This window comes from Bactrocera neohumeralis, chromosome 4 (genome assembly GCF_024586455.1).
Source record: "Bactrocera neohumeralis isolate Rockhampton chromosome 4, APGP_CSIRO_Bneo_wtdbg2-racon-allhic-juicebox.fasta_v2, whole genome shotgun sequence".
Classification (NCBI taxonomy): Eukaryota; Metazoa; Arthropoda; class Insecta; order Diptera; family Tephritidae; genus Bactrocera; species Bactrocera neohumeralis.
In genome coordinates, this window is record NC_065921.1 from 76,133,757 (window position 1) to 76,155,064 (window position 21,308).

The following is a 21,308-nucleotide window of genomic DNA, read 5'->3' on the forward strand; positions in this document are numbered from 1 at the left end:
AAAATTAGACATATTATTTGCATACTATTCAGCACATTCAGCGCTTTAGTCATGATTTTATAAAGGCCGTTCAGTCTTCAATAAGCTCAGCTTAATGAGTTAACAGCATTTTTAATTTAAATTGTATATAATCGGAGTAATATTTCAGCCTAGTTAGAATAGAAAAATCCTCCACAAATCAATCGCTTAACATTTTAAACCAAGCAAGTGCCGTGAAATCTCAACCAGCTGACAGTGTGACAAACGAATGACTGCCGAAGCGCACAATCAAAAGGAGGCAGCAAAAGCACTGTGCAAGCTTAAGGCAGCCAAGTCAGCAACAGCTGGAAATAATGCTGTGAATTATGTCGCTTGGCTGAGCCTATCGCACAACATTTGCTATGCTGTCAACGCCTCGCAAACGTCTGCGACAGACAACTAACGGCCTAGCAATGCACCGCAAACAGCGGTTGCAAGCTAACGATAACGGTGTAAGTTAAATGCAATTAAAACGTTGCCCAGTACGTAAGTGGGGCGGACACTAATAGCTGAATTGATGCTAATATGCGTACATAAATAAAGACGGTTATTCATTTGAAGAGCTGAATAACGGCTGACAAGCTGAATATCGGTTGGTAAGCGTGTTCCAGAACAACTAAAGTAGTTACATATGTCCTTACTTAAATTGGTTAACAAGTATTCTGAACTTTCTTTGAGTTTAATGTAGATATACCCGCAGAAAAGTAAATCAACTCCGGATCTCAAAAGTTTGGTTCTTGCTCAAAATTATTCAGAATTCTCAAGATGGAACACTGGTCTTCAGATGGCAAAATATTTTATTTTACGTCGCAATCTACCTCATTTCAAATGTTTTCCCATCACTCAAGGACAACTTTTTGAGGAATTATATCCCCAGTCCCAGTGGGTGAAAGAGTTAAGTGGTGTAATACCATTGGTCCTTCTTCCAAGGAACAGCATTACCAAAAGCGTAAACTTCACCAAGAAGTTCAAGGTTGATTCCACACTCTAGCTACTGCTTAGGGATAGCACAATCTCCATATCTATGATTTTCGAGCATTTTTCAGGCAGAAGTCTTTGCCATAAGTCAGTGCCTAAAGCTTAACGTCCATCGAAACTATCGTGTACTTAGCGATAGTCAAGCGGCACTTAAAGCAATTTCATCTTATGAGATCAATTTACTGAATAGCGGAACGTAACCAAGTGCACCTCATCTGGGTGTCAAGTCACAAAGGTATAGCTGGGAATGAACTGGCTGATGATCTCGCCCGCTCCGCAACATCCACTAACATGATGGGACCTGAACTCTTCACTGCGGTGGATCCACATATCATAAAAGAGCTGCTCCGAAGGAAGAAGAACTACAACAACACGGGGCATGCGTCATGCCAAGTTGCTAAGGCGGGGTTACAACCTCAGCAGGTTTAAATATTTAGGAACAAATTCAGACTACTGGTCAAATTCTACACTGGCCACTGCAAGCTTCTTGCGTAAACTGCCGGTTCTGTGACAGGAAACCTGAAACACCAGAACACTTGCTAATTCACTGCATAGGGTGGGTTAAAGACATGGATCCAGTCTCCAAATAAGGATCCCATCGCTTCGCTAGCACCCAGCAGTATATTGGACTTTATCAATATGCAGAGTCTAGGTGAGTCATTATGATTTAGGAGAGGCATTTCCCGTCTATCAATCAATAAAGCGAAACGAAAGCCGAAAGTGACTTCCACGACAAAGATGAGGGGATCATACTTTTCTGTATTAAGTACTTTTCCTCTAAGCTAATTCGATATTTTGCTTTGAAAGGAATTTGAAATATCTTAAGTTACTGTATAAAGTAGTTTTGCAGCTCACAGATGAGCTTATTACTTTTTACACCCAGAACAGCGCGAACACTTGTTTATTCTTTAGCACAGTCAGCAAACCCAAGGCCATAATTGTTCTGCTAATGGCGTGAGTTCCGCACCTCTCGGAGTGTAGCTCCACACTGAAGGGGTAGACCTTCTACTGGAAGCTGCAGTAGTCTGGAAGTGTGAAACTATACTTGTTTGAGAGCTCCATGTTGACTGCTGGTCCTCCAAACCACTGACTACAATACTTTGAAGCTCACAGATAAGCTTATTATTTTTATTTTTTACATATGCAGGCCATGTCCGCCCGTCTTCCCGGCTATCCATTGATCTGTCTATATGCACGCAAACTAGTCATTATGAGGATGGAGTTATATGTAGAAGTTCACGCAAGTGAGTAAAGTTCTCTGATTGCCATTCACTTGGTATTGGGCAAAAATGTTTCTTCTACATATGGCTCAAGCAGTTCACCATTTCCTGTCGTAGACCAAGTATCCACTTGGTGACCAAAGAACATACGTTTGAAGGCGAGCAAAAGTGAGAAAGCGAACCATACCTCTCCAGGGTTGTGCGTCGAATTTGGGGCCCGCCACGTAAAAGACGTTCCCAAAGAAAATAGAACAACAGCCTCGGAATAGAAACCCCCTCTCTTGATGACTCCGTTGGAAAGATCAAGAGGAGAAGGACTTGGCTTTGCTTGGCGACACATTACAAGAAGAAGAAACGTCTGGCGCCTTTTTATCAACTCGGCTATAACCGCGTAAGGGGTTGTCTACGCCAGTAATGAAGAAGAAGTCATACAGTTTTGAGATAATGATATGAAAATTTGCACACATTATTTTTTCTCCAAGCCGATGCTCATTTGTCGGAACTGTTTATATCGGAACACTATAGCATTTAGCTGCCATACAAACTGACCGATCAAATCATGTTATTGTGTGGAGTCTTCTGTATTTCTGAAGGGTATTACAGCAGCGCTGCCACGAAGTTAACGTTTTTTTTGTTCTTATTTTAGATTCACACACGCCTCCACCGCTTGCTGCCACCGAAACCGGCAAGTGTGAATATTTGGTTGCTCGTTGACAACTCGGTAAATAGCTGCATCAGTGTTGTGGTCTAACTTTCACACAAGCACATTGGCCGACAGATTTCAAACAAACACATAACAGCAACAACAACAACAATGTGTTTTTTCTGCAGTTTGCATAGCTGTCACCAAAGGAAGGCTGAGCTTAAATTTCAATTGCCACACAAGTGTGGCATGCAAAGTTTTTCTCGCCATACAGGAGAGAGCAGTGTCAAAATGCAGTGTTGCATTGACGCTGCAGTGACACACGCACACACATACAGTTGAGGTGTGTGTGTGTGTGTTTGAGACGCCTGGCAGTCTGGCCGCTTGCCAATGGCCCGCATTTGCACTCACTGCCACAAACCACTAATGAAAGTCAACTTGGAAAAGTTTTGCTGCTCGCCACACCGCCAATACCACCAGCCAATGGTTAGTTGATGCTGCAGCAATGCATAAACTTTGCTTTGTTGTTGTGGTTGTTGTTTTTGCCATTGCTGTATCTACGGTTTTAGGTAGTGCAACTTTAAGTTGAAAGCAAAATGCAATTAAAGTGCAGCAATGTGGTAGCCAAGCGCCAGTGCCACTAACGCACACACATATACTTAAACATACACACACATATACTTCAACATAAGTAAATGTGAAAGTAAATGAGTTATTCAAGTGAAAGATTTAACTTTATAAGGCCGAGCGAGCCTTTGCTGTTCGGGAGCAAACTAATTGCCTCATTTGCTTGTTGCTCTTGCATAGTTACCGTTAGCATACGAAATATCTTAGCACAGCTTTTTTATGCTGTTGTTGCTCTCTCGTGTATTGTTGTTTTATTTGCTTGTTCCGTTAGTTAGGTGGTCGTGGTTGGCTGCGTTTGGCACGTCAAAGTTTGTAGTTGATTTAAAATGAGTGAAAGTTTCCGCCGGCAACGAAAGTGGATTTCCAGATTTAATGGTTGCGTCAAGTGGTGAAGATAGTAGCTGCTTCGCATTTGTTGGGAAATTTAAGAAAGTTTATCAAAGATGCTACGAACTTGTAGGCGAAAGCTGAGTAGAATAGTAAAGAGTTCGAGAGCACAGAGACTGTGAGTAGAGAGTAAAATCAATAAGGAAATAATTTTCTAAGTATTTGTTTGAGTGAGAGTGAAAGCGTTTTGGTGTACATAGTGTTCTAACGGAGGTGGTAGATAATTCTCGAGCAAATCAAACAATAACATTGGAGGTCAAGGTTTCATTCCAATATTACTGAGTAAGACTTAGTAGACCCTATTATTTTTCAATGGTTCTCTTTTATTAAAGTAAAAGTATTCTTGAAAAATTTTATGACCACTTCAGAGTTAGACTGTACATATTTTTTTGGTAAAATTTTTGTAAAAATATTAAAATCTACCCGGAGTTCTTTAAACTAATTTTTCATTTTCTCAAAACTACAAAGGAAACTACTTTAACAGTCTCTTCTTCATAACGATTTACGGATATTTTTCACAGAACGGTCGTAGTATCTCCTAACATTTCAACAAACTCTCTGGTCGGGAAATCTGCTCTATAGTATATTCGTTTTCAGTGCATAAAATTAGCAAGTTTTTCTATTCTTGGAATCGCGAATTTAAAGCAGAACTTTCGACATCATTGAAATGATCGAAGATTTTTATGACAGATCACGTGAGTCGCCAAGCTGTAATGTCATTTGTGTTCAGTATTGTTTGGCATTCCATCACAAAAACTACGCCTGAGCAACGTTTACAAATCGCTCAACTTTATTGCGAAAAATCACGTTCTATAAAGAATGTTTTTCGGGCGCTTCGTTCAACTTATGGTCAACATAATCGGCCAACTGAGCGTACTATTAGCAACACTATCATCCATCTTGAAATCCAGCATTGATTATTGGATAGCATTCGACTGAATAGACTACGTCCAGCATGCAGTGAAGGAAATATAGCAGCCGTAGCTGAGATCGAACAGACATTGCAGAGTCGATTCAACACCGTTCGCAGCAACTCGGACTGACGTATGGAACGACTGAGTGCATTTTATGTCGAGATCTTAAATTGAAAGCGTACAAAATACAGCTTGAGCCAGGACTAAGGCCGTTCAACATTCCTAAGCGACATTGCTTCGCTCTATGGACTCTTGAAAAGTTCGAAGAAGATACAACGCTTTCGAGTCAAGTTTTGTTCAGCGATGAGACCCATTTATGGCTCAATGGATATGTAAACAAACAAAATTTCCGCATTTGGGACGAAGAACAACCTAAAGAGATTCAAGAGCTGCCATTTCATGTAGAAAAACCATGGTTTAGTGTGATTTGTGGACCGGTGGAGTCTGCGATTCATATTTTCTTCAAAAATAATGCCGGTGAGAACGTAACTTTCAATGGCGACAATTATCACGCCATGGTTTCAACAAGATGACACCACTTCCCACCCATCTCATTAATCAATGGATTTATTGAGAGAACACTTCAGTGAGCAGATAATTTCACGTTTTGGGGTAGTCGATTGGTCACCAAGATCGTGCGAAGTCACACCGTAAGACTTTTTCTTGTGGAGATAAGTAAAGTCTAAAGTCTGTGCGGAGAATCCTGCTTCGGTTCAGGCCTTGGAGCAAAACATTACGCATGTCATTCGCCAATTAGTAGTAAAAATGTTCGAACAAGTGATTGAAAATTGAACTCAACGGATGGACTATCTGAGACGAACCCTCGACCAACATTTGAAAGAGATAATATTCAAAAAGTAAATACCAAAGAATGTTGGTTCCAATGATAATAAACATTCCCCATTAAATTTTAAGTATATGTGTTTTTTCTTCAGAAAAGTAGATAAACTCGAAATGGATCACTCTTTATAACCCTATATCTCAATGGATTCGTTTTAGGTAACACAAACAGCCATTAAAAATATTTAAAAGATAACTTTGTTTATAAAAATTTATTTCAAAATTAAATTTTATTATTTCCAACATTTAACTTAATATAAAAAAAATATTTTTAGAGGTGTTGCCACATTTTTTAAAATTTTAATGAACTAAATTGGTAATATAAGGGCGATATGGGCATCAATTTAAGCTGGATTAAGAAAGCATTTCAATGCAAATATTATTATAAGAGGTTGCCATATGTTCACAAAGTTTAATTTAAAAATTATTTAAAAAATAAACTCTTAAATAAAAACTGATTGCAAAATTATGCACATACATACGTTTAAAATAACGTAATTAAAAAAAATATATATTTTTAAAGATGTTGCCACATTTGTAAAAATTTCAACGAACTGAAATGATAATATAAGTTTAGTATTGATATAGGCGACAAATTAAAACAGGTTACGCAGCATTTTATTGCAAATATTATTGTAGGAGGTTGCCATATGTTTACAAATTTAATTTTAAAAAATAAACTTAAAAATAAAAACTGATTGCAAATTATTTTCATTTACAATGGCGTAATTGAAAAACAAAAATTTAAAGTGTTGCCACATTTATGAAAATTTTAACGAACTGAAATGTTAATATAAATGGAGTATACGATATGGGCATCAAATTAAGCAAAATGAAGTCAGCATTTTATTTCAAGGTTATTGGAAGGGGTTGCCATATATTCAATAATTTTCATACTTAAATAAAAAAGTTTTGATGAAATTTTTATTAAAACTGATTACCGAATTAAAGGCGTTTATAATGGCTTAATTTTAAAATTTTTTTTGAAAAGCGTTGCCACCTATTTATTTTTGTTTTACTTAACAATGATAATTAAATTAATTAATTATTATTAACTTTAATATTAGGTGTGCTAGATTTTCATATAAACTTGAAGCCTTTTTTAAATTCATCAAAGACGAATGAAAAATTTCAATTTAATTTTCAAGCAAATCACTCGCTTTTAATGCTTTGCATGCGCTTACTCACCGTGCACCGTTGCCGTTTGGTAGGCCGGCGGTGGCGGCAGTGGCAACACATCAGCCGCGCTACCCAACAAAGCCGGTTGCTGTTGCGTTTGTTGTTGTTGTTGTGGCTTCCGCGTTGCATGCGTTAGCTGTATGGTGTGATATTTCACAATCGGCTGATTGCAAAGCAATTGCGTTGCGGCTGCGGTGCTGCTGCCCGAACCCAAGCTGGTGCCACTTATTGTTGTTGCTATTGTAGCGTCATTGTTTGCTGCAGTTGCTGCCGCAGAGTCAACGGACGTAAAGCTCGATGTTTGCTGGTGTTGTTGTTGTTGTTGCTGTGGATGCGCTGCTGTGGCAATTGGAAAGTAAATTGTGGCCGTCGCTGTGCCCCCGCCGGGCACTGACACATTCGCCGATTGATAACAATTGCCCGACATGCCGGTGGCGATGAGTGTGGCGCCCACACCGATGCCGACGTTGCCATTGCCGTCGGTTGTGCAATTATTGCCACTGCCACTCAGCGCTGAGGCGATGCCTGTTGCGGCCGGCGTTGTTGTTGTTGTTTGAAAACGCACCAGCGCACCGCTGGGCACAGCAACATACTGTTGTGGTTGTTGTTGGTGTTGTGGTTTATGCTGGTGCGTTTGCAGCGTCGCGTACTGGCGCAGTGTTGGCAGTGCTTGTAGCTGTTGTTGTTGTTGTTGACCTTGTTGTGTGGGCGACGAACCGGCCGATACGATGTGGAATGTTTGCATGGCATGTTGTTGTTGTTGCGGCTGCTGTTGCAAATGTTGCGGTGATGGTGTGGCCGAGCGGCTATAAAGTTGCTGATATTGTTGTTGCATTGATTTCGGTGCTGCCGCTGCTGTTGTTGCCATAAGCATCACATCGGGACGTTGTTGCTGTTGTTGTTGTAGCTGCGGTTGCTGCTGATGCTGTTGTTGATAGTAGTGCGCATTGATTTTCGCTCCCGTCAACATTTGATTTTGATTCAATTTCGCCGGTGAATTGTGCAGCAGGCGACAGGAGTCTGAAAGGATAATGTGAAGAAGCAAATACAAGTCACTAATGAAGTCGTTTAAAATTGAAAGGGCAGAGAAAATTATTTTTCCAGCAGTTTAAAGGCGTACTAGAGTTCGCAGAGTGGAGTTCTTGCAACATACATACAGACGCATCAAAAAAAAAACTAATGGAGTGGGAGCCGGAATCTATTACTCGGAGTTGAACCCCAAACGCCCCTTAAAGCCTCCGGAATACTGCCTTATCTACCAAACGGAAGTCTTTGCAGTCAGGAAAGCGCCATACTTTTGACTCACACTATCTCAAAAGGACTTCCGTGCGTTTGTTGGCTTTTTGACAGGTCACAACCGACTGCCATTGCGGCTCGCATGCAGTATATAAGTAACGACAGCACAAGCAGAAAATGCAGAAAAGTAGGCATGAGAGAGGCCCTGGAAGACCTGTCCAGCATTATCTAACCTCAGATATCTATTATCTTCACTGTTCAAAGGACTAGATCATCAAGTTTAGATATCAAGTGGCTTTTAAAGTTCGCAAAGAACGTTGACATACTGTATGACGAGTACTTTATCTTAAGTCAAACGGAACGTCCATTTGTCATTATTAAGGGCCAGTAGGTCTATGCATGGCGTGACAGGCAAACTTTTCCTAATATTATACTACTCGATAGATGGCGCTAGATTACAATTATCTTCATAAGTCCCTATAACAAAATACTTAATACTTCTAAAAAGCTTGCATTATTTCGGGGGCTGATCAATACATCAATATTTGATACCAATTGGTCAGGTGGAAGGGACACCTTTCCCACTTTAGTCGCATTCGAAGCTAACCTGAAATCTCTGCCATGCTGTGGGTGCGGCACCCGGCCGCAGTTCGACTCCACACTGAACTTTTATTAATCCTACCTGTCTTTAGGCTTAAACCACAGCCACCACGAATCTCTGGCAAAGGCCAAACCCAATGAGCAGATTGGAGCGAATTCTAAGGGTTAACCCCACCCTATGGTAGCAGATCTAAGTCTCCAGTCAGACCTTGTAACTTTTGCAATTACCAGTTGAGCACCCATCACACTCAATGACTGGTGGCATTTGTCGCTTGAACTTCAAATCATCATCTTTTATGTATTGAGAGTTTAACTAGGATTGAAAAACTTTATCTAAAGCGCATTATTGACCCGATAGATGGCGCAATATTGACTCTAATTTGCTGAAAATTAACTGCTTTTTAATACCGACCAATCAAACTTGCTTTTATGCTCCTTATTTAATTCCATATATTGAGAATTAACTCAAGAAGAGCTGAAGTTTTAAACATTTGAGTGCCAGCTTAATGGTTGACGCCATAGATGGCGCAAAATTGATGAAAATTTGTTTAAAGCAAACTTTGGAACAAATTTTTTTCTTCTACCGACCCATCAAGCTTTCTTTTATTCACTTATTTTTCCTTTATAAAATATTAAAGAATAATTTTCTTAATTGACGTGGACACAATTGGACATTTCAAGTATAGCCAGGTAAGAATAATTGTCGAGGTAAATTAAAAAAAGAAAACAAGAAACTTTTTCTGTTAATTTATGAAAAAATTTGAAAAAACCCCGACAACTATTCTACAATTCAATTCAGTTCAGCTTGTGCATTATTTTTTATTTATTATTTTTTATTATTTTTTAAATATCTAATATAATTTCTGCAGTTTATGAGATAGTAAGGATCGTGAGGTATAGGAAATTGTTAAATAATGTGACTTAGTCATATACTCACCATCTGCCGAATCGCCCATATTACCGCTATTGCTGTAGTCATAACCACCGCTCAGATTTGTTTCCGAAATTAAAGCGTCGTATTTACAGTTTTTGCAGTCCAACTAAAATGAAATAGTAAATTTATAAAAATATTATTTAGTGGAATTAAAAATCTATTCAGAATTCACATATTGATTGTATTAAAGATAAGCCAGTCATATATTTTTCCGAGCTCCTGTCTAATAGGCCACATTACTACTTCATACTCGCAGCGCTTCTTAAGATCCCAATACGCAAAAATGTATTGTTTTATTAAAGGCGGTGCTATGGAGACGCATATTTTTATGGAAAAAAAATTTGTAATAGCTAGTTTATGGTAGAATGGAAGAGTAAAATCTTGGAAAATTAAACTTATTCTACAGAAAGTTAATAAAATATATATGGTACAAACAGTAGCTAGAACAGGAAGTTAATAAACTAAATATTGCCTAAAAAAGCAAAAACTTTAGATTTTGAAGATATTTCGAAGATACTAAAGGCTTATATAAAAAAGTAGTCTGATTGGTCTGTATGTACAAATATTATATGTCCATATTTCCTAAGCATAAAAAACAACAAATATATATTTTTTGTAGAACCTTTCAAAGCATGGTCTGAATTCACACTTTATAATTTATACTTCACGTGATATTTAAATCGGTAATTTTTTCTGTAAGTTGGTAGTACTGTTAGTGACATATATGGTAAATTTCAGCCAAAATATTCATTAGTATTTGAGATACGCGTCGTTTTGTGAAGCTCTAAAAGTGAAATTCTTCGAATTTATTCAATAAAGACGTGCGATAATGCACCATCTCATACTGCATCGGTTATTCGTGATAATTTCGCCACATTTTCAACTAATATCGTGCCGCAACCATTCGCCTGATGTACCTTCGTGTAACTTCTGGCTATTCAGCAAATTCACATGACCACTCCGAGGATACCGTTTTGACTCAATTAAGGATACAAAATCTGAATCGAATTAGGCTCTGATGGCTATCACGACGGAAGATGTTTCAAAGTGCTATGATGACTGGAAAATTCGTTGGTATAAGTGTTTTGCAGCGGGAGGGTATTACTTTAAAGGAAATGAAATGAACAAAATTCATCTTTCAATATGATCACGGTACTACACAAATTCATAAAGATCATATTTCGATCAAATATTCAACCAAGGAAAGAAAATATTTTGCTAAATAGGTCAGATGTTCATATTGTAGAAATATCTCTGAAAAATCATTTTTGTGTGAAGAATAATTAAAAGAATTTAATCTTATGAATTGATATAATTACACTAACTGGACAATGGACTAAAAAATCTCCAACTCTGAAAGTACTCGACGCAGTACTCGGAAGACCTCCTATTTACGAAAGTAAAGAAGAAGAAGAATAACAGCAACAAATTTTAAATTTTGACACAGATTAGAAATAGCGCCCGAAATATATGTGGCTGTATGTTGTCATAAAAAATAAATGGCCAGCTTTTCCTCTAGTTTGACTACTTCTTTATTAGCGTAGTCACTGCTTACCAGTTGTAACAGTCTAGACCTTTGACACAACTGTCATTAACTTGACTTTTTTTAAAAACCACAGATAAAAAAGAGAGCAGTGCCGGAAATATATGTGACGGTATGTTTCATTTTTCCAGTTCAAAATGGACGATTCCTCTAGTTTGACAGCAACTGTCATTAATTTTCACGACGTAAAAACCATATTATAAAAAAGCATCAGCAATGCCGGAAACTTTATGTTCGGTGTTTCTTTTCCCAGTTCAAAAACGACGTTAAGTTATACTGCCACTAAAGAAGAGAGAATTTTGACATTTTCACTGTAAAATGTGTTGAGATGTTTTGAAAGACTTCTTAGTGTTTTTTTTATACCCGGAGATTAATTAATGTATAAAAACAAAGTACTTGAAATACTTTTGTGTTTTATTTTTCACTTCTTTCTTGCTTAGTTGGATAAGAAACACCTATTTTTATGCCTTGAATGTGGTATACTAATTTTGCCACGAAAATTGTAACATCTTGAACAAGTCACTACTAGTCTGTTTTCGAGATATCGATCTGAAATTTTGTTCTTATCCATATCTTCCTAAAAAACTGCTATTTTCTTCGCAACGCCGGTATCGGACCACTATAACATATAGCTGTCATACAAACTGACCGTTAAAATTCAAGTCCTTGTAAGGAAAGCTTTTTTATTTGTTAAGATATCCTCATGACATTTGGCGTCACCTGTTATTTAAGACAATAGTGCCGGTTGTACCACTATAGCATATAGCTCCCATATAAACTGATCGATCCAACTCAAGTCTCTGTATGAAAAATTTTTCAAGTTGACATTGTATCTTCACCAAATTTCACACAGGTTGTTAAGAAAAGCATGACTATAATCTCAGCAGAAATTTTTCAGATCGGAGCATTGTAGCATATAGCTGCCATACAAACTGATTGATCAAACTCAAGTCTTTTTATGGAAAACTTTTTTATTCGACAAGATAATTTCACAAAATTCAACACAAAATAATATCCAAAGCAGCACTATATTGTCCGAAGAAATCGCACAGATCGAACTACTATAACATATAGCTGCCATACAAACTGATTGATCAAACTCAAGTCTTTATATGGAAAACTTTTTTATTTGTGTAGCCATCTTCATGAAATTCGGTACAGATCACTAACTTAGGCATTGCTACAACTTACGCAGAAATTGTGCAGATCGGACTACTATAGCATATAGCTGTCATACAAATTAACTGATCAAACTTGAGTTCTTGTATGGAAAACTGTTTTTATTTGACAAATTCCAACATTTCAGTAATAGTTAACAACTCTCGCATTAAAAACGCTATTATACCCCTCCATTCGCTCCATTTCATATATTCAAATATCTAAATTTTAAATAATATTATGCCTTAACTTCAAAGCATTTTCCGGAGTTGAAATGAATTCAATATTTCATTTAATTAAAACCAATAGCATTGCATCCTTGCTGTTTCCCGAAAATTTCCTTGCATCCATATGGAGTACACATTTACTAAATGGCTATATATAGTATATATGCTCTTTCATTTAGCTATCTTACATTTTCTGCGCTGCTCCATGCTGTGCTGCGCGTTTGTGCTCCGCCAACTAATCTCATTCACCAAATCCTACACTAAATTTACTATCAAAGCATATTAAACGAGCGGAAGAGCAGCGCGTGATAAAGTCGCACTAATCCTTCGAACAAAACCTCAGTGGCCACATGCAACACCTCACACATACATACGAGCACACATGCAGCACAAGCTGACAACTCGACGGCAACAAATTTATATACAAATGGACTTTTACAGTTGTCAGTTAACCAATCAGTTTGCTTTTGCATTGAAAGGACGCTGGGGATTTTATTGCTGGCATTTGCTACGTCGAGCTTGTAAGTGTGTGTGTATGCTTGGAAATCGCTATCTAAATGACTTGGTTCAGCTGCTGTGTGCTACAAGGTGTGTTGGTGTTAGCAAATCCAAGCATTTGTATATATTCGGAATAAATATCGGGCTATTTATATCTTCAATTGCTGAGTGTGGTCGCTAGAATCCTTTCACACAATCGACTACACATGCAATATATATCACACATACATATATAGTGCTGCCTTTATATGTACATACACCCACATCTGCTGAATGCTTAGTCCTCCCTTACACATACACACCGCAAACAACTATTTCTATGCATATCCTTTTTCGTATTTTCTCATCCGCATTGCCACACTGAGAATTGCTCTTCTTTATTTTCAACGATTTGCGACTTTATTTTAACAGTCAATTAGTTCACTTGCAGCTTTTTGTGGCACAACACCCTTGCTGCAGTGTCTATGTAGCGTGTTGAAATTCGATTGGCTGACATTTGAGCTTAAAATTACACTGTGGAGCGCAAAGCGGGGCGTCAATGAAATTGGTCTTGCCACGAGAATTGAACTGTGCACCATATGTGTGTGGTATGAAAAGTTTAAAATTGGATTCCGTAATGGATAGCAAACGGGATTTGGTAAACATGTATGAAACTAATTACCGAAAAGATTAAAAGAAAACACAAAGAAAGCAAGAAATAAGAAAAAACCTTAATTTTAGTGCAACCGATATTTTTTCTCTTGTTCTTTACGCTTACGCGGTTATAATATATAGTGGAGGTCTTTCTCTTCTTTCTCTGCTTTCCCCGGCGGATACTGCTTCGAATACTCTCGAAGCCTCAGAGGTCTTTCTCCACCTGACCTTTCCAACAGAGTCGACGTCTTTCTCTGCCTCTGCTTTGTCGAAAGAGGACTTTACTTAACAATACTTTCACAGCTGCATTATTATAGCATTGAAGGGTATAAAGAGATCGTTAACTTGATTTTGATCGGTTTGCTTATAAGGAAGCTAGTGCTCTTTTAAACTAAATTCCAAATAAATTATATTTGCCAATATAAAACGAAAATCCCAGAAGAATATTTGCATTTGAAAACACGAACGAGGTAACAAGGCTCAGGAAAATTTTATGCAAAACTACGAATCGTCCTGTCTAATTCGTAAGTACTACTCCCATAGAACAACAACTGTGAACATTTATTAGAAGACCTAGTCAATGTGCACATTCTTGGATGTAAGGACGCGACTAGTCCGAGCTAAGAGAGGAATAGTGCTGAAAACTTTCCCAAATCAATCATTACAAAGAATAAGATAGGATGGACACTTCATCATTTCATTCGACTTATTCAAATTTCAAGTTATGGATGGAATAATAAATAAACAGCCAAATTGTTACATGAGCTTTGCCTATCCCTGCCGTGGCCAAAGACGATTTTTAGTGATTTTCTAAATGTCAGCCAGGCCCCGCCCTTATGGAGAGGCTAAAATAGTTTTCAAACCGAAGTCAGGTAGCAATAATTCAGCCTACTCGAAAGAGTTTGGGGCTATTAACCTAGCTCCATTCCTGAGAAAATCTTGGTACCAGTACACATACATTTGATAAATTCATCGAGACTACATTCCATACACTAGCGTTAAACATCGAAAAGCTCTAGAATATAAGGAATACATTCTTCGAGTATTCCCGGACATCTCTTTAAATAACGCTTCTACCAAACTCTTTCTGAATATTGTCGAGCCAATAGATGTTGATCCTGCAATATATCGCCGGTTGAATAGCCTATAATATATATATAATAGACTAAGAAAGTCTGTAGAGGCACTTTGCAGTTGCCTGTGGACATAAAATGTTAAGGAACTTATCAGCAAATCCGAACAGATGGCAATGCCATCTTAATAACGGTAAGATGTCTATACACCAGTAGCCGTATTATGACCAACACTTTCAGTACAGTCCAGAATTGGGCAACGCAAGAAGGTCTGGAATGGAATCCAGAAAAAACGGATCTGCCTGCTTTCTGTAAGAAATAAAAAATTCCTTCCCAGAGGCTTCTTCCGACAATTCCGGATCTGCCTGTTTTCTCCAGGAAGTACAAAATCTCTTCATGGAGGCTTTTCTCGATAATTGGTGCACAACACTCGAGCAAGAATCTTATCAATTACATTGAGATAGTCTTGGACAGAAACCGCCTGTGAAAACATAATTGTGATGAAAGAGTAAAAAAGGTTAGCCAATGCCTTAAATATATGGGGGTAGGCAGACGGTCGACACAACCTGGCACTTTTCTTTCTCTTTCATGTGCTGATACTACTTAGCGATTGTAAGATCAATTGTGTTCTACAGTGCAGCAGTGTGATGTGCAGGTTTACCGAAATATACATACCTATCGGAATGCAACAGAAGAACAGAACAGAAGCACTAAGAATCACTGTGCCTATCAGGAGCTGTAAGAAACTGCCGAACCATTGCAGCATATTTCATCCAAAGGCCTTTACTAATGAGCCTCTCTAATGCACCAGCAGAAAGTTCCAGAACCAAAGACTGCATGGAGAGTTAAACGGATCTCAAGGCTTAAACCATGTTACGCATATCAGCGAAAAGTTGTTTTGTAAACTAGGGCAGTAGAAGAGAGTGTTGTGAAAGCCACTTGGTTAAGTGTCGTCACTGTTACTGAGTGCCAGGTCACAAAGGCATCGACGGCAATGAGATGATGAATGGGATTGCCAAGAGTAGTATTCGTCTGTCGTCAGAAAAAGCGACCAACTTTCGAAAACTCATGCGTTGTCTATGTAACGATCCCGACTGGAGTATGCTAAGAAAAATCAAAACGAGATAAAACAATCTACCTGGGCGCAAAACTGCACTAGTCATGTGTAAAATGATAGATCGGAATATACTAAGTTGCTTCCAGCACTCTATAGAATTGACGATAGGAACATGATTGGAATATACACTGGTCTGTTGACGTCACACGCTATGGGACTGACGGATGGAGAATGCTGCAGGAAATGTTAAAGGTAAGACTGCAAAGAAGCAAAGGAAAAAACACTTGTTCTACATTGGCAAGACTTTGCTCTAAGCATTTAGGGATCACACCGTATGACACAATGGAAGAGGTTTCATTAGTGAGGCCATAGAGTCGGTTGAAATTTTCGTTAATCTCAGGAACTTCGTAACGGGTCTACATATGGTATTACAAAGCACCACAACAAGTTTAACCGTGGCTCTTTAGCCTAACAGACTAACCTTATCTAACCTAAAAAGCTATTCCCATTAATACCCCACGCAGCAAGGACATACAGTTAGCACTAAATGTTAATTAAACTCTATTATTCCCACAGCAAGTAAACCTGCTTATGTAACCGCAAGTAAGCTTACTGCACAAATCAAGTAAGTTAAATTAAAGCAAACGAGCTATGCTCGACATGTGTGTGCGTCGGTAACCGCAAAAGCTTGTTAGTAATGTGGTTAACACAAGCGCAGACATTACTTAAGCCAATTAAATATGTTACGCAACTATATTTCGGTATTCTAAATTCTTCAGATTAGAAGAATTGTTGTAATTTGTTATGTATTTGCTTAGCTTAACTGCCTTCCTGCGCTACCACCTTACTTCCTTCTTTTTAGTTCCTCCTTCCAGCAGCCTGGTGTAAAACCACCAAATTCTCTTGTAATCCAAACGCTTTTTCAAAATTATCGCCTCAGTTTGTTTAACAAATTCATTTGCGTGCATAATTTGCCGCTTCGCAGCGTCACAAACCGCAGTGTGACACTTTGTTAACCAACAAAACGCACACAAGTTCCACACGCCGCACAGGTGCGTTTGCCACGGCGTATACGCAACCTCACTACACTACTCCGTTGTTGTCTGGAAGCATTTTGTTGTTGTACTAGCAGCTTGTATACAGTTTACCTTGCTTGCTTAAGCTGCTTACTTCCGGTTATTGCAACGCCTGCTGTCATAGTCATTTCATTATACCTCTGCCCCACAAGCCCCCTAATCGCCGCTGTAAGTTCTTGTCAATTGCTTGTCTTTACTAAAGTCCGTGTCAATTTTAAGCGTTGAATATTTGCACGCATTAAAAGTTTTCACACATTTTACTACAGATTGAAGGAAAGTGTTAATTAGTGTGACAAATACCTTCAAATACCTTTGTGTATGTAGGTGTGAGTTAGTAAGGGTTGCAAGTGTGGTTAAGTTGTTGTAAGGTGGTTATATTGTTGTGAAATAGTTGAGTTGTTGTAAAGTGGTTGTCATGTGGTTAAGCAAATTTTGTTACTGTTATTTATTTGGATTTGTTCATATTGTGGCTGCGGTTAGTTAAACTAACTTTTTCGATGGCGTTGCAAAGCAGTGTGTGAGTACAAAGATAATAGTAATTGAGTTCAGTTCACATTTTTATACTTTCTCAACATATTGAATGAATATTTTTATGCTACATTCTTAGCACCTAACGTTTATCTGTAACACGCTTCCAAAGCGAAAAGAATTCAAATTCTTTATACCGAATATGACTTTCAGTTTGGAGCTAGCTGAGTAATCCAAAAAGTTAATGCAATCAGTTCAGACCTTCCCCAGCCCTAATATACTCCTAAATAGTGATTTCCGACTTTCCGACTTACGAAAGTTCCAAGATGATCCGACGTTTTCGAGCCAAATTTTGTTCAGCGATGATGCCCAAACGGTATGTAAACAAGCAAAATGGCCGCATTTGAGACGAAAAGCAAACCTGAAGAAATTCAAGAGCTGACATTTCAATCCATAAAACGAAGGTTTGGTGTGGTTTGTGGGTCGGTGGAATCATCGGATCAGCCGTCATCGCGCCATGATAACCGACATTTCATGCCTGAAATTGTAGATCGTAATCTCGGCGACATTTGATTTCAATAAGATAACGCCACTTCCAACATATTGAATTAATCAATGGATTTATTGAAAGAACACTTCATTGAGTAGATGATTTCACGTTTTGGGCCGGTCGGTTGGTCAATAAAATCGTGTGATATCACAGCGCTTGACTTTTTCCTCTGAGGAGATGTAAAGGCTGAAGTCTATGCGAACAGTCCCTCTTTGATTCAAACTTAGGCAAAAAATCACGCTTTTAATTCGCCAGTTACCAGTCGAAATCCTCGAGAGTTACCGAAAGTTGGACTCACTGTATGTTCTATATTTTTTCTTTAAAACGTTAGAGAACCTCGAAATAGATCTCACTTTATATATTGTGCGATTTTCCAATATTACTTACAGGTCAAGACGCTAGACAATTCGTTCGCTTCACCGAAATAGTTACTTCGTAGGAGTTCCAATCTGAATCAGGACAGTGTATTTCGCATTGTCAGATTAGCGTCCACTGCGTCAATCGCCGCCTTGAACTCTTAACAAAGATAACCTTAGGACTATTAAAGGTAGTTGAATAAAAAATCTTAGACTAGGTACACAATATAGATACATGAAATTCGAAAACAAAAAAACTATAACGGATGTGGTGGAGGAATGTCGAAACCGACGTAGAACTCGAACAGTGTCCCGATTAATGCGCAAGTGATCCGAAAAGAAACGCCTTTTAAAAAGTGGATAAGGATAGTGAGCCAAGCTAACGCGGGCTGACGTGCGGCTGGAACGTCGGCTAGATTTATGGAGGGCTTGGGAACCACAGGCAACGGCAGCTAGAAAATTGATGCCAGACGCCGCATGGCATTTGTGGAGGTGGACAATGGAAACCCCGTGCACCTCGAAGGTGCGAAAGTACGGATTAACACCACAATATTCACAAGATGGTCAGGTGTTCCGATGAATATCGCATCTTCCACTATAAGGCAGTGCGTGCTGGAGTTGGAGAGGTCGGAAAGAGAAATAAGCTAAAGGCTTTAATCACTCCACACTTCCACCGGTCGGTCCTTTCGCCAACGAAAAAAATGCCATCAGCTATGGGCTTGAAGGTGGTTTTTAGGACTCTCCCGATCAATGCCAGCGAGGATGTCCCACAGCCTCCAAGAGCGACTTGGAAGTCAAACCGTGACTTTCGGACGGATCGGGCATGGTTCAGATTTTCGACTTAAGTGATATTTAGTCCTTCTGTCGCGAATATTGCTAAGATGGAACATGCATCTCCAGAAAGCGAAAGTAGCATCTTTTGCTCGTCTCCAAAGGGAAGGAGCCGATGTCATCCTAATCCAAGAACCGTGGTTCAGTATTAGCGGTATCTCTGGACTAAGGACGAGTAGCCATAAGCTGCCGGCGTTCAACAGCACTGGTAGGATCAGAGCTTATACACTGGTCCAAAACGAACTGAATAATTTTTTTTTTTACCTATGGCTCGACGGCGATGCCGCAGAACTCTGGCACGGCTCAGTCTGTATGCTGCATGATGATGACATGGAGTCATATTCAGTGATGTTGAAGAATATTCCGGCGTAGGCTCGATAAAATAAAGTCATTATCACGCCATTATTGGTCCGGGCACTAACCCTAAGTGCCCTGTCTAGGGAAGCGCGGATATAAACGCTAGAGGTAAGCTAATTTGTAGTGAAGATCCCTGTATTAAGAATAAGCGAAGCTCCGCCGCTTTTGTAACTGCAAGCAGGGAAGTGAGCTTGACCTTACTTTGGTATCAAGGGAAATCTCCCTCAATCTATGAATAGAGGGTTCTTAAAAATATTCCTTCTCTCATCATAGTTATATTAGTTTTAACATAGGCAAAGCAAGTCCAGTCAGAGAAATCTTTAGAAGCCTAAGAAACACGGATTGGAATCTTTACGGCAAGATGCTGCGATCAACTCTTCTGGTAGTGCCAGATAGAAGCTCAATGTGATCTGCCAGCGCGATCGATGAGTGCGTCGAGATCTTCAATTCTGCATGTAGGTCTGTCCTTGAAAGCTCTTGTCCTCGAAAAGTTCGAAATTAGTAGGGCACATATTTTTTTTAAATACCAGAGCTATCGCCAATCAGATCTTCAAGCAAAGGAATGTCCAATAACGCTTATAAACGCGTTCCAGTGTAGATTGGGTATTGCATAAAGCGGGACTTGCTACGTACAAAATTGAAATTTGGAAGGCCAAAAGATATTCTTGGATCTTCTTTTGGGAAAATGTAGAGAATTGTCGGACTGTCATGACTTCTTCAGGTATAGGTTTATTTTCTCAAAGAATCCTCCCCATTGCGGTCTCTGAGAGGTGATGCTGGAAACTGTGAGTAGTGAGAAGTCACTGCGGCTACTTCTACATGCTGGGAAATGTGCCGGGGAGCTCGTGTACCTTCGCATTCTGATCTTGGACAAGCTCATAAGCTTTGCAGCTTTCAAAATTCAATGCGAAAATGAGTTTCCAGTTACTTCAAAAAAAAACTAAATCAGGAAAATAATAATTCTTTTCTATTGCGAAATGTTGTCCAAACAACTTTTTTGTACAGATTTTTTGAAGGTATTTTTTACTTGCCTTAAAAAAAAACTTTTAATTTTGATTTTTCAACAAATAGTTTGCGCAAATTCTGAGAAAATTTCAACTCACCTTGCTGCTTATAGAATTTTATGATTATTTTGTAATTTAAATTTTTTCCAGCATGCACTTGTGTAGTCTCGCGCCCGAAAGTGTGCTTCGCAGACAACTTGAGTGCTTGAAAAAGTCAAGTAAACATGCGCTAAATTGTTTTTTTTTTTATTATTTGCTCTGCAATATACCACTTTTTTACAGTAGTTTGTTGCTGGAATTTTTCAAAATTTTTTGCATATTCCCCTCTCCCTCAACATATTTCATTTTCTGGCTGCTCGCTTGCGCCACCACTTTTATAGCCTGAAGCGCTCAATATCCCACAAGGCCTGACTACTTTAAACGCTGGCGCACACATATCTCCATTACATGGCTACAAGTGCAATATTTGCCATTGCCCGCTGGCGTTGGAAAGTTTTTCACGAGCAAAATCGCAAAAAAAAAACACGAAAAAAAACCTGAAAACAATAAAAGACTGCTGCTGGTGAATTGAAAAAAGCCGGAAAACTTTCGAAATTGCACTAAAATTGTTTAAAAATTGAAAATGAGTTCAAGTGGCGCTTTTAACGAGCTTCTAAGTGGGCGTGTTAGCATATGTTGCTCGCATCGCACTACATCTCCAAGTGGCGAACCGAACGTAGGGCGCAGCACATGCATCCAGGCAGCCAGGCGCTCGAGTGCTAATAGTGGTAGGCCACTGCAGTGAAGTGTGCGACGCGTAGCTGCTGCTACTGTATAATTTATATGCCAACAACGGTGTGCTGCTGCTGCTACTAATACACTCCAAGTGCGTGTGTGTGTGTGGCTGGCTGCGTGTGGGCTC

The 21,308-nt window shown here is 38.9% G+C and overlaps 1 protein-coding gene across 3 annotated transcripts in view; it reads right to left on the reverse strand.

Annotated features, from left to right (window-relative positions):
• The window catches only part of LOC126756492 (uncharacterized), a 233,361-nt gene that overhangs the window by 24,375 nt on the left and 187,678 nt on the right, over window positions 1-21,308 (reverse strand). For all 3 annotated transcript variants that reach the window (XM_050469577.1, XM_050469579.1, XM_050469578.1), the window contains 2 exons: window positions 9,580-9,682; window positions 6,816-7,826 (listed from right to left, as the gene is read on the reverse strand). In XM_050469577.1, coding sequence (XP_050325534.1) covers window positions 6,816-7,826; window positions 9,580-9,682 — 1,114 coding nt within the window. The remainder of the gene's footprint in view (window positions 1-6,815; window positions 7,827-9,579; window positions 9,683-21,308) is intronic.